The following is a 13,729-nucleotide window of genomic DNA, read 5'->3' on the forward strand; positions in this document are numbered from 1 at the left end:
TCTGAGCATGAAAGTAACATTAGGAAAGAATCTGCCCTTGAAATAAAGAAAAACAGAATCTGTGCTGCATTACTTATGGTCCACGTTAAAATCCACACACCCCGTACAAACAAAAGATCCCAGCTAAACATGGAGGTACAGCTGCCCTTGTCTGGTAGTTTAACTCACTCACTTATCCTTTTAATTACTTGTTCTTCTTGGTGCTAAACTTGGGTTTTGTGTACACCACAACTAAACATGGAACAGACAACAGGCAACGCAACACAAGCTTTTCTTGTGAGATCTACGAGAGCAGGAATTTTTGTCTGTTTTATTCACTAATGTATCCTAAACACCTGTAACAGTGCCCAGTACATAATAGGTACTGAATAAATATGTATCAAAAGGATGAACTTGCTTCCATTTTCTGCCTTGAATAGATAAGTTACATTCTTTTTAGAACCTTCATCGACTTTCTTTATATCATTAAGTTGCTTCTTATAAAAAGAGATAAACCACAAGAATTTAACCAAAAGCAGCCCTAACAAAAGAAGTAGGTGGGCAAGAATACATGACCAACCCAAAAGCCTGAAACCTGTCACCTTAAAATCGTGTGAATTAGAAGTAATGTTTGTTTCAGTGTAAAATGACTAAATAAACGAGACAGACAAAAAAGCTAAAGAATGGCTCTTTTCATGCGACTAAAGAGAATACTTCAAACAGTGTAGGGAAAAACAATCTACATATAATTCATAAAACGAGATTAAAAATACATGAAAAAAGAGCTATTAATAAATAGGCCTCTTGTGTTTCCTCCTTTTAAAACTCAAAACAGTGTGGTCTGCCTTGTGCCCACATCAAAGGAATCCAACTAACTGAGAATAAGGGAAATGAGGGCTCAACTCAACCTCTCTCTCGTGGTGCCTAAACACATTTTACAAAAATGTTCTTTGAACCAATAACACGCTTAGAAAACCAGAAACAGAACAGGAAGATAAACCCACAAGAGAAAACAACCATGACATCGCCACACCCCCTTCCAGTTTTCTCCAAAACGTTTTTTTTTTTTGCCAGATGAACACAGTAAGTCTAAGAACTCTATTTTTAACGCATGAGTCTTGGTGGTGGCACAAGAGATCAAAGGAAAGTCTCTTGTCTTTGGGAAAACATGAGCCTCTAACACAAAGTATGTAAGCTTATAAAATAGCATGTCTGATACAGGAGGCATCAAAATGAAAGGATGAACGAAGCAGTGAGCACAGTAAGGAATGTCTCTAAAAAAGAATTTTAAAGTAAGTCAGGAAGAAGTGACAATGTATAAATTTGCTCATCAATTCTCAGTATTCTCCTCATACGATATAACTGAATATAACTATAAAACTATACATCTATATAATTGTATAACTCTATATAAACATATATATACAAATTTTATATGTATACATATAAAAGTGCCAGCCAGCACAAATAAGCTGGAGAGAGAGTTGGGGAGAGTTTTGAGGAAAAGTAGGGTTGGGCCATAGTGTCACCTTCCTTACTGTGGTGGGAAAAGAGGATTTTAAATGAAGCTTTGTTCTGTATTATCAATGACACTCCCTTGCAATTTGTTAAGAGGACGTAATAAAGATTTAAATCATTTTTCAATTATTTCTAGATGTTATTTATTCATTTATTACACAAATATATATTGACAGAGGCAATTTCTTGAGACTGTGCTGACATTGGCAGCCTCTGGAGAGACAAGACTTCTAGTAGAAGCAAGAAAGCCCAGTTTTACATAGGTTACCACAAAAAACAGATCTAGAAAGGGAAAATCATATTCCAATACAGCTCCTTGTTCTATTCTTTGAGAACATCAACGGTTAAGTTAGCTTTTATGATGTGGCCTGGAAGCCTAACTGTTATGCACCATATAGAAAATGTGTTTGGAGTTGTAGTTGACCAGCAGCTGAACTTGAACTCAACTGTTCAAATTGGAGACTGCCTGTTCACTAGGCAACTTTTTCCCACAGCTAGTCATGATGCTGTTTAATTCTCTTCTAAAGGTTAAACTACAGGATTACCAGGCCTCATGAATTTCATGAGTTCATGAGTTGTGATTAAGTGCAACCAAATTCTAAGGACTGTTAGACTGAAAAATGTCTTCAACCTAAATGCACTGGCATCAACATTGCCAACAATAATAACCCAAGGCTACTTCCATTATGAATCCGGTCTTTGCTTTAAAAAAAAATAGCATGATGCTTGCCTAGATAATGACCCACATAAAGGGTCCTCCGTGATTAACAATGGCATTTGTCTCACACCCAGTGCCAGGAATAAAAGCCTGTGGCTGACTGAAGCCAGCCCAGCAACAGAGATCTCTTCTAAAAACAGAACCCAGTACAACTCATTCGTCAAGATCTTCCAGGGGAAACTAGATGATGAGTGTGTTGATGTCTTTCAAAAACAATCCGATAAATGCTTTTAGATCCTGTGCCCTGATTACTGTCTGACCTATATATTTTTGGCAATGCTAGTGCCCTAGAGGGCCTGACGATTTGACAAGCAGTTAAAGTCCTCAGTTTTGATGAATTCTGAAAGAGCCAAGATAAGTAGACTCATTTCCTAAAAACGTATTTTCTTCTAATCTTTTAAATGTTAATGGGGCCAAGTCAGTGGATTATTGTAAGCAAGGAAAGTTTTGCCTTATAAAGACTGTCATTATAAACATCTAGTCCCCCAGCCAGTAACAACTCCAGATGAAGTACCCTTTCCAGGCAAGTAGCAGAGACTCTCTCCCTCACGGGACTGGGTGAGAAGGGAAACTAACTTGGCAGATTAGATTTCCTGTGTAAGTTACTGTTTGTTGCTAATCAATGTGGCCCTTGCAAAGGGTCTTGTAAAGATCTAATAAGACAATGTATGGAAATGCTAGCATAGCACCTGACATTATCATCGCCATCACAGTAGAATCATATTCTACCCGTGCTCTGATCAGGTGCTTTAAGAAGAAATGTAACCTTGAATAGACATCTGCGCTCCCACGTTCACTGCAGCACTATTCACAATAGCCAAGTTGTGGAAACAACCTAAATGTCTATCAACAAATGAACGGATAAGGAAAATGTGGTATATACATATAATGGAATATTCTTCAGCCTCATAAAAGAGGGAAATTCTGCAATATGCAACAACATGGAGGAAACTGTAGGGCACTATGTTAAGTGAAATAAGCCAGTAACAGAAGGACAAATACTGCATTATTCCACTTATATGAGGTATCTAAAATAATAAAAGTCATAAAATTACGGAGTGGAATGGTGGTTGCCAGGAGCTGATGGGGAGGAAGAAACAGGGAGTCACTAACCAATAGACAGAAAGTTAAACAAAATGAATAAGGTCTGGACATCTACTACTGTACCCATAGTCAACAATAAAGTATTGAACACTTAAAATTTTGTTAAGAGGGCAGATCTCATGTCAAGTATTCCTAACAATAAAATAAAATAAAATTTTAAAAATATTTTTAAAACAAAAAGAAATGTAAAGGGAAAAAAATTTTTTTCTTTTTTTGCAGCCTCACTTTTGGACCAGAATATCTCTAATATCTCCAAAGTACTATAGTGTAGTTTTATATACCTGAAATTTTATATATTCCTGTAACCAGATATTTCAAACATTATTTTGTCAGCAAGAAACCAATAGGAAGGGGGTGGTTAACCTCTTAAATATTGCTTATTTCCAAAAGACTCGGTTTGCTCACTGGACTTCTTTGGCAGATACGCAATTACCGTATTAGAGAACTAAAAAGAGCTCTAGGTATCATTTTCAAACAAGGAAACTAAGACCCAAAGAGATTACGAGAATGCCAGACCTAGTACAAGAAAGTGATCTTCTTTGGATGTCTGCACAATGCTCTTTGCACTAATATGATCTATTTGTATGTACATTGAAATGATGCAAGTCACCCTTAGATGGCACGAACAAACAAATGGGGGGACATATGCAAAATAAATACTACTGGCCAGCTGTTTCTCATAATTTACTGCCTTTAATCTTCACAAAAACTTTGCAGCATAGAGATTACTGGTACTGCTTTTAAGGTAAGGAGACTGAAGCCGATGAACATCATAAGCGAGTAGGAGGCGAAGCTGGGAGTCAGATCCCGGTCTAGCCTAACTACCCCGCCCTGGCTCTTTTCAATGCACCTCGCTGCCTTCTGGAAGGCGAAGTGAGTCTTGCAACACCTCTGCTAATGAAAAATCACTTTTGCTAATTTTTTGGCTGTTATGCAGAAGCTGTTTATTTCAGAGCAAAACTGTTCCAAGATCACATACCTGTGGTGGAGTCGATAGTAAAAAGGGGTGACAGGTCTCCAGGAATGAGCTCGTAAGCCACCGTTCCATATATCCCAGAATCCCTGTCAGTGGCAAGAACGTTGATGATCTCGGTGCCCGGCTGGGTCTGGCCACTAATGCTCGTCACGTAGGTTGATGGGTTAAACACAGGTTCGTTATCATTCACGTCCTCCAGTTCCACCCGGACAAAAGCTTGGGCGCTTAGCCCACCCTGTTGAATGAATGAGAAATGAGTACAGATGGATCTCTCCTGAACACTGGGAGGCAGAATAATTGACAAAGATCCTAGAATAGACTTTTGAAACAGCAAAATATATATATATATATATATTCATTTTACTTTTAACTTTGAGATATGAGTTCACGTGTAATAATACTTACAGCTCCTGTGAGGCAATAATTTCAAAGTAGAGGCCAAAGATATTCAAGGAAAGTTGTCTTGATGGCCAAAGAGAAAAAATACCACTTTTACTCCTAGGATAATTTTTAACTACTAAGAGGTAAGGGAGTATTGATGGGAGATATTATTTTTAAAAGCTCATTGGTGAAAGCCTTCCTAAGAAAGTGCCTTTGAGTAAAGACTGACCTATACAAAGGAACTACACTTCAGTTCTCCGGAGGAAAAGCATAACAGATAGAGGAAAGGGCAGGTGCAAAGGCCCTGAGGCAGGAGAGCAGTGTGTGTCCCAGGCCTCTCAGGGAACAGCAAAGAAGGTGGTGAGGTGGTGTCAGAGAGGCAGGGGCAGGCTCTGCGGGCCTCTAAAAGGACCATGGATCTGACCCACTGGATGGTTTTGAGCAGAGGAGTGGCTTGATTTGCCTTAGATTTTAATGGTCACTCTGGCTGCTGAATTCACAACAGCCTGCAGAGCAGCCAGCTTGGGAGTCAGGAGGCTCTTAGCATCAAGTCTGGAGTGGACGGTGACAGTGGAGGTATTATCCTAAATACTTAGGGCCAGATTTGTTCTGGAATTCTGAATTTTCCAAGTTTTAGAAACGTAATATAATGCATAAAGTAGTGAGAAGTGGATTCCATACTGTTTATTTCGCTTTGCCTCCATCTAAAAACAAGGAGAAAGGGAGACGGAACAATAGAAGAAAATAGCCCTCTGTAATTTTTACTCTTCTAAGGCAAAACATGTGTTCCTGCTTTAAAGCACCACTTTCCACGTCTGTCTGGTACATTTTGGTACTTTCATCATAGACAGAAATCCTTGGTAAGTCACAACAGCCTGGGTTTTCTCACTCACTTATCTTCCCTGTTCTCTCTCTCTAATTTTCTTTCTTTTTCCCACTGTGGCGGGGAGGCCCTGAGCAAAGAGGAAAAGGAAAGACTGAAGAAGAAGGTTTGGCCCAAGACAAAGGGAGGCCATGGCTGCTGTGCAGACAGGGAGCCCGCACCAGCCGGGCGGAGGGAGGGCGAGAAGCAGTGTTGTCTGGGCTGAAGTGTACCAGGAATCCAGAAATGGCTCTCGAGCACTGAGGTCCCACATACCCCAGACACCGAAGATTAAAAAGGAATTGGGAAATATGTCTTTATAAATAAATGGCGTGATTTTCCAAGTTCTAAGCCGAATAAAGTGCCAGGGCCATGCAGGCTGCCAATTAGAACAGGGGAAATGAGGGCTGATTATGATGGTAATAAAAACAATGGAAGTTCCACCCAGTCTGTGTGCCTAAAATGCAGATTGTTGCTGTATCTTCGGCAAACCTAAATAACTCATAGGTCCCCAGGTGAGGTGGAATAGAGGGGACTGCAGACTGATTAGAAGCAGATGGAAAACATTGCGTACCATCTGACACAGACCCTGCAGCTTCTCCAAAGTGTCTTGCTTCCCGACTTTGTTTTCCACTGACCTTTCCCCTTCCTTATATGTTTCTCCTTGAGTTCAAGAAGTGACTTAGGTTTTAGGAGGGACGGAGAAGAAAAAGTGGGAAAGGTGCCTGGCAGTGGCACAGCGGTTCAGTTCGCAGGCTCCACTTCCGCAGCCCCGGGTTTGCCAGCCCAGAGATTCATCTTAAATTGGACTTTTTACAGTCTTGCCATGGTATGAAATTCTACCTTTCATGAAAGACTTGTTTAAACACTGTGCTAGGGACAAGGCCAACCATGGACTCAGTCTTCGAAGGGAGAAAGAAGACAAGGTCCCTGTTTACAAGGGACTTAGAATCCATGAAACAGACAACAACTGGGCTTGTGGCACTGTGGAACAATCCGGAGCTTAAAGATCTTGGCCTAATGTCTGGCCCTGCCTGCATCTGAGACCATAACACTGAGAAAGTCAGATAGTCGCTGGGTCCAAGCTGCCTCTTCTGTAAAGCAGGGCTACCTGCTCGCCTTGCAGGCCTGTTATTGGAAGGAGGATGTAATATGCATGAAAGCATTTGTAACAGCTAATTGCCATCAATTAACAGAATTTACGGGCTCCTTATCCTAAATACTCAAGGCCAGAAGATCTGTCTGGGAATTTTTCAAGTTTTAGAAACATAATATAGTGCATATACCTAACCAGGTCTGGAGTGGCACTTCATAATCAAGCACTTCATCTTCTGCAGCACAATATATGAATAGATACATTTAGAGGGATAAAAATAACATGAATGGCCTCATGTCAGTTCAGGTCAGGTTCCTCCGCAAATGAGTTTTCAAAACATTCCGTCTTGAGAGCCTTGGAGTTTCAGAATTACAGGTAAAGGATTGTGGATGATCTTCATTACTCAGATGCAGACACAGCTATGAACGCTGAATAGAGAGAACCTCAATACTGAAGGGATCCTTGAGATGGGTCCTCAAAAACAGATAGGATTTTAGGGCTCCAGCTGGTGTGCAGTTCCAAAAGTCTGGAGGAGCCCTTTTTAATTGGGAGATATGGACCCAACATTCAAGACCCGGAAGTTTGGCTGCTGTCTGGATAGTGAGGAGGCCCTGGTATGGTCCCTTCCAACGAGGTTCAAGGGCAGTCTTTGTTCTTAGTGATTCCAAATCAGAAGAGTGGGAGTAAACTGGAAATGATGGTTTGAAGAGTCATAGTCAGATATCTGAAGTAAGTAGAATTCAGGATGCAGTCCAACTTTTAGGTATATAACAAAACTTCAAAGGTGATGAACACGACTAGAATCTGATTCTTAAGCTGTAGCCAATCAATTTCCTTGCTTTGCTTCTGCATCTTCCCTATAAGAATCTTTCCCCTAGCTTCTGTTGGTGGAGCACTCCTAATTACTTCCAGTTTGGCACTGCTGGATTCAAACTGATTTTTGCTCAAATAAACGCCTAAAAATTAAACAAAATACAATTTGACAAACAGATATTTCAGATGAAAATAATTTCCTAGAACGTGTAATGGCATTAGAAAAATTTCCCAGCCACGTTGTAGGCAGGGTAAGCACACTAGAGTGGGCGTGTCAAGGGAGAAAGTAGGCAGGATTGAGAGAAGAGCCTTGATAGATTCCTGGAACTTGATTTAAATGTTAAGGAGGATACACTTTATTCTGCATACCAGTGGACTCCATCAGAAAAAAATGCGGTATGTATACTCTCAATACATATATTTTTATTATTAATAAATTATATATACATTTACTTTGGTTACTATATTATTTATATCAAAAACAGCACAAGAATGAAGTTTAAAAGGAAAAAATTCAAAGTTCTGTTTTCTTCCTAAATCCCCATATGGGACACCATTGCTCTCATTAATGATGAGCCATGATCATATTTAGGTGTTAGAAAGAGATACGCGAGGTGCTAATTAAGAGATGCGTCTTAAAAATAAATCAATAAAGATGTTCCTTAGTCAAAAAGTTAGGCAAAGGCAAAATTAACCAAGTCAAAAGGGTCCTTTGCCTCAGGACTTCTCCCAGAGCCTTTCCTATGCACATTTCTAGAGGAGTGTGTTCTGAGGTGTTCCTCACTCTTATTTGACCACAGAACCCTGTGTGGAAGAAGCACCTTGGGAGACAAGTGTCCCACAGAACACAAGGAGGAGAATGTTAATCTGAACTCATTTTCTCCATTCCCTCAGAGTGCCCTCCTCTCAATCAACTGTGACTAAACTTTTGTCCAGCTCCTTGAGACTGTCCTGATAATGCAATCATTGAGACACTCTAAGCCAGAACCACCCAGCTAAGGTGCTTCCAGGTTCCTGGCCCTTAGAAAGTGCATGAGATAAAAAATGTTTATTATTTTAAGCTGCTAAGTTTGGGAATAATTTGTTTCACAGCAATAAGTAACTAATACTCTCCATAAATTCCATGCATGAATATTTAACTTTGTCCTTATCTTTTCTCTTTCCACCAACAAGTTATGGTTTGTTGTGATATAATTTTAATCATTTAATTTTTAAAATTATGCTAAGAGACTCTTAACCAATCTACCTGGATCCCAATCCTTTCAAGACGTGTTATGAAAGTTGGGAGTAGTTTGGGAGAGCACCAAGCTTGAAAGCATACGATATTGGAGGCAGGAGGGCTATCTAGGGCAATCAGCAGATATGGAGAAATTTCTGCTGTTATTTCTACTTTGGCCATTGTCTGCTCTCCATTCTCTCTGTTCTCACCTTCTGGGGCTCCTAAATAGTAGAATATTAACATCTATCCTTCACGTCTCCTAGCTCTCGTGGGCTATGGTTTCCTTTGACAACAAATTCTATAGTTCATGATTCACTGAGCAAAGGTGAAGCAAAATGAGGGTCCTGGAAAAAAAACCAGTAAGCTGTGGTGTCACCAAAGCCAAGAGAAGCAGTATTCAAAGAATAATTGCAAGTTCATTGAGAAGTTGATAAAATGAAAATAAAGAAAAGAATCCCAGGATGTGGCATAACAGAAAGCATGTTCATAGGAGCAGTTTTATTAGGGAGGTGGGATAGAAAAAACAAATCAAAGAAAGAATGAAAAGTGAGGAAATAGAAACAATTATTTTCAGTAGATTTGTTGTGAAAGAAGAGGAATAAAATGGTTTTCTAAAAAGTACATGAAATAAAAAAGGTTTTGGGTTTTCTTTTTAAGATAGCAACTATTGTTATGCCTTGTATGCTTATGGGAGACATTCAATAGAATTTGTGAAATTAGTGACTCAGGAAAAAGAGAAAATAGCAATAGAAGTGCTATCCTTAAGAAGCTGGATGGGACCCTGAACAGTAGAGATATTTGCTTTTGCTGCAAACATGCGAGATCTCTAATATGATAACAGGAAAGAAGGCAAAGAATGTGAGCTGACAGCAGGCAGGAAGGTAAAGACTTCTCTTTCAAGCGGGCATGTTATTCTTCTCCAGGCACATTAGCTGCTTAGATAAGCGCAAAAAAGGCAGAATGGGACTTAGATAGGACTGGGGTTTTACCTGGAGGGTTCTGTGGCGTGAGGGAACTAGGAGGAATTTACAACTGAATGACTTTAATGATGGGTCAATAAACTAGAAATCTTAACACGGGAGAAGAATTATCAGCTGGAATGGAAGTACTACAGTAAGTGGGACAGAAAGATAAGAACGCTTATCAGAATATAGCATGCTTGAAATCAACACTTCAGAGGTTGTGTACTTACCGGTGATGATCCTTGGAAATGAGAAAGTTAAGGAACTGAGAGGCTCAGGGTGTTAGGTGATTCAATAAATGGATATTGAAGTCCCCAAGAGGGGAATAGTGGTGGGGAGCAAGACTGAGTAAGGTGTAAAGATCCTAAGTGAGAAGAAAGTTTAGAACATGAGAGCAACAAAAAAGTGTCCATGGTATGGTCTGACAATATCAGCTTCAAATGCGAACTTGTTTTCGATGGAGAAAGGAGTAGAAATTATTTGGAGGCTGAGATGGGCAAGAGGAGGGCACCCACCTCAACACATCCTTCCCAGTTTGTGAGGACTAGAATATGAGCTTCTCTGTGAGAGGACCAGAGAAGAATTGGTATCCTCAGGGGCAGCTGTTATAATCAGGGCAAGAAAATAAAGGAGCAGTCAGAGACCAGGCTGAGTTTATAGGGGAGTTGGCTAAATGATGGACCATGAATTCCAGAGGGCAGGGTAGAAGAGTTTGGGAGGGCAGTGAGGGTGGGTAGTAGGTTGATTCAAATTCAAGGACGAATAGAGCAGGATGGGATGAGAATATGAATAATAACGGATGGCTGGGAGGCTTAAACTTCTAGAGATAAGAATGAGATAAAGTGGTATTTAAGACATGTAGGCAATAATCCTGGTAGTTTATTAAAGAATGGTAGACAATCAGTTTGAGATATGGTTCAGATAATTTAACTAGAAAATAGGGGCAACTGAGCAATGGCTTATTCCTGAAACTGGGGTGAGGGGGTAGTGATCAATGAAATATAGATAGGAATAAGCACTTGAGTATTGGAAAGTGAGAGAGCATAACCTATGAAAATTAAAATAAATGTGCCCTAAATTTCAATTATGCAGGCTAAGTGCTGGAGATCTAAAGTACAGCATGGTGATTATAGTTAATATTACAGTATTGTATACTTGAAATTTGCTGACAGTATCTCTTAAGTGTTCTCACCACTCACTGCGTGAGGTGATGTATATGTTAATTAGCTTGATGGTGGTAATAGTCTCACAATGTATACGTATATCAAAACATCACATTGTACACCTTAGATATATATAATTTTCATTTATCAATTAAAGCCCAATAAAACTGGGGGGAAAAAGAATGAGCGTGCCCTTTTACTCAGTAGATGTGCTTCTAGGGATCTATCTGCACTACACACAAACTGTGTAGCAAACTTCAGTAGCCAACTTTTATCATGAATATATACAATGGCGAAGGGCTAAGCCAATTTACTTTCTATATTGCTAGTCTGACACAACCCTCTCCCTGAAGCCTGGAGTGATGAGATAGAGTTGAAATAGCTTTATCTCAGACATATTCCAGCTACAGAATTCAAGATATTACAAAAAACAGAGAGAGAATGTCAATAAACGTATACCAAAAAGAGAGTCATTTGGTGAAAATGAATTGTAAAAAGAAACAAGGAATTAGATATGAGCATGGTATAATTCAATTATACAGCTTTATTGTGAAAAACCACTTGATTTCCAAGTAATCCAATTATTTGTTTCCATTATGTAATTTTATAGCATGCTCACGGCTTCTATGTATGAGATAAATAGCAGCAGCAGTAGCAGCAAAAATCGATTATTTCAGAAGTAATACCAGTAGAATAGAAGTGATTGAGTTAAAAAAATATTGACAGTCATAACAAGGATAAATAGAGCAGTGGCAAAGAAGCCCAGAACATCTAGATATTTTATAAGAAAAATTTTTCTACTGACAGATAAAATGTCTCAGTAATCACCAGAAAATGGGTTCTCAGCAATTTTCTTCCAAAGAGCTTTCAGGACATGTATTAAAAAGAGAAAGGATCAGAGGAAACACCATAGATTGCCAAGGTAATTATGTAAAGCTAAAGGTCTTCTGTCCAGGTGCAGTTCACTGCTTCAGAAAAATTCATGATGGCCTAGAATCCAACATCTTGAACCTAAAATATCCTGTCTGGGTTCATTTATTCTTCAGATCCAAGCTGGACTGTTTTTGGGGGACAGCCCACTAAGTCATTATCAATGCTGTGCAATGGGCAAGAGGAAGCTCTGATAACCCATTTCTAGTTGCTAAAACTAGTTGCTAAAAAGACTCGGATTGTAGAAACACCATGTTCCCCACCTTCACCAATGTTGAATGTGTTGTTCTCTGCTCATCCTGAGAAAGATGAGTTGATCCTATTCACTATAGGATCTTTGGGTTCAGCATTTGGCAACCAAGACCTGGAAGCAAGTCAAATCAACAAGGGGTCCTTTAGGTCAAGGTGGCTTTGGATGGTAGCCTGGAAGGCACAGCTAGTTCTTTTTGGCAGTTTCCCTGAGAGTATAAGGGATTATATCTATTACAATGATGTGTATGCCTCTAACCTGGACACATTCACAGGGAACAAGCTGTCCCCATGAGGGGACACCCAAATTGAGCTGCCAAATGTCCCAGTGGAGCATCATCATCTAAGAAGGCTACTAGAACCAGTCAACTAAGGTAGAAACATACACCCTGCATTCAGATATGTTCCGACTAAAGTCTAAGGAAGGGAAAAAAGGCAAATGGGTGTGGACTCAGATTACCTCTTGGGGAATATCACTCACTCCAAGATCTGGTATTTTGATGGCTGTGGCCCTGAATCAGCAGACATTGCTTTTCAGCGATGTCTGTGGTGAGAAAGAGGAAGAGAGGCTGGAGAGCGACTTCTTTAATGACCTGTATTTCTATGACACCACCAAGAACTACTGATTTGCTGGGCATTTTAAGGGACCTAAGTCAGGGAAGAGAAAATGTAGGCAAAGTGAAAAAAAAAAAAAAAAAGTGGAGTCTCAAAGAGATGACAAGCAGAAATGTGGAGAAGCTGGCAAGCTGGAGTCCCCGGAGGTAGTCAAAGCATGGGTCAGAGAGGATGGGACCATGGTCACCTCTGAACAAGTGCTCTCTGCCCCAGGTGGCAGGAAGGAGGAAGGTGGTTCTGATGAAGCCAGTGGCCCTCTGATAGAGCTGGGTCCTCACTCCAACGCCATGCTGGCCATAAGCACGGGCTGCTCTATGTTTACGGTGGCATGCTTGCAGCAGGTGACTGCCAGTTCACCCTCAGTGCTTGTATAGATTTGATCTCCACAAGACGGAAGACTTTAGTAGAGATGAACCCAAAAACTCAAGAGCATCTAGAAGAGTTAAATTTGGAAGAGGACAAAGATGAGGCAGAAGGAGGAGATGAATATAAGGAGGGTGATGACACCAGAGAGGAAAGTGGGGAGTGAGAAGAAGATGAAAAGCACTTGTTGGTGGCACCTGACGAGTACGTGGACTATCTGCCCCAGACTGAGCTTGCACAGGATCACGTGGGACCTGAGGCAAAGGAGAAGAAAGTGCTGAAAGCAGCCCATGCCTTGACAAAATTTACTGTGATGATTTAAGATGCTGCACTGGAACAAAAGTTAAACGGAGTAGTGAATTCCCTCAGTATCACTGGGTGTTATTGCCAATAAACCGGAGTGAAACATGGTAGCCGCAAAGATTTTCTTCCGTATAGCCTTGAATATACCAGGAGTTCTGTGAGCCCTTTGCCTTCCTCTTCAAGGGAACTCTGCACCAGGTCAGTGTATTAGCCATGTCTTGTATTTTCTATATTCTGACATTTTGACATCTGGGGCCTGCTGATCCTGGAGGAGCTACCCAGGGTCAGGTGAGCGTGCTTTTCAAATGCAAACTAACCCATCCAGAGCCCACAGCCCAACCACCTCCTTTACTGGGCTTTCACACTCTGGGCCACTATTCACCAGCCCCAATCAGCCCACGGCCACGTACCAGGTAACTAGAGACAGCCTTTATATCCCAGAGCTTGCTGAAATTATTCAAACAAGACAATCTTAAGC

General features: G+C 40.4%; 1 protein-coding gene across 1 annotated transcript in view; it reads right to left on the reverse strand.

The window, feature by feature from the left end:
* DCHS2 (dachsous cadherin-related 2) overlaps window positions 1–13,729 on the reverse strand; it is a 237,122-nt gene that overhangs the window by 106,276 nt on the left and 117,117 nt on the right. The window contains exon 3 of the mRNA XM_046655652.1: window positions 4,299–4,530. Within this exon, the coding sequence (XP_046511608.1) occupies window positions 4,299–4,530 (232 nt within the window). The remainder of the gene's footprint in view (window positions 1–4,298; window positions 4,531–13,729) is intronic.

The sequence above is a fragment of the Equus quagga genome, chromosome 3 (genome assembly GCF_021613505.1).
Source record: "Equus quagga isolate Etosha38 chromosome 3, UCLA_HA_Equagga_1.0, whole genome shotgun sequence".
Lineage (NCBI taxonomy): Eukaryota > Metazoa > Chordata > Mammalia > Perissodactyla > Equidae > Equus > Equus quagga.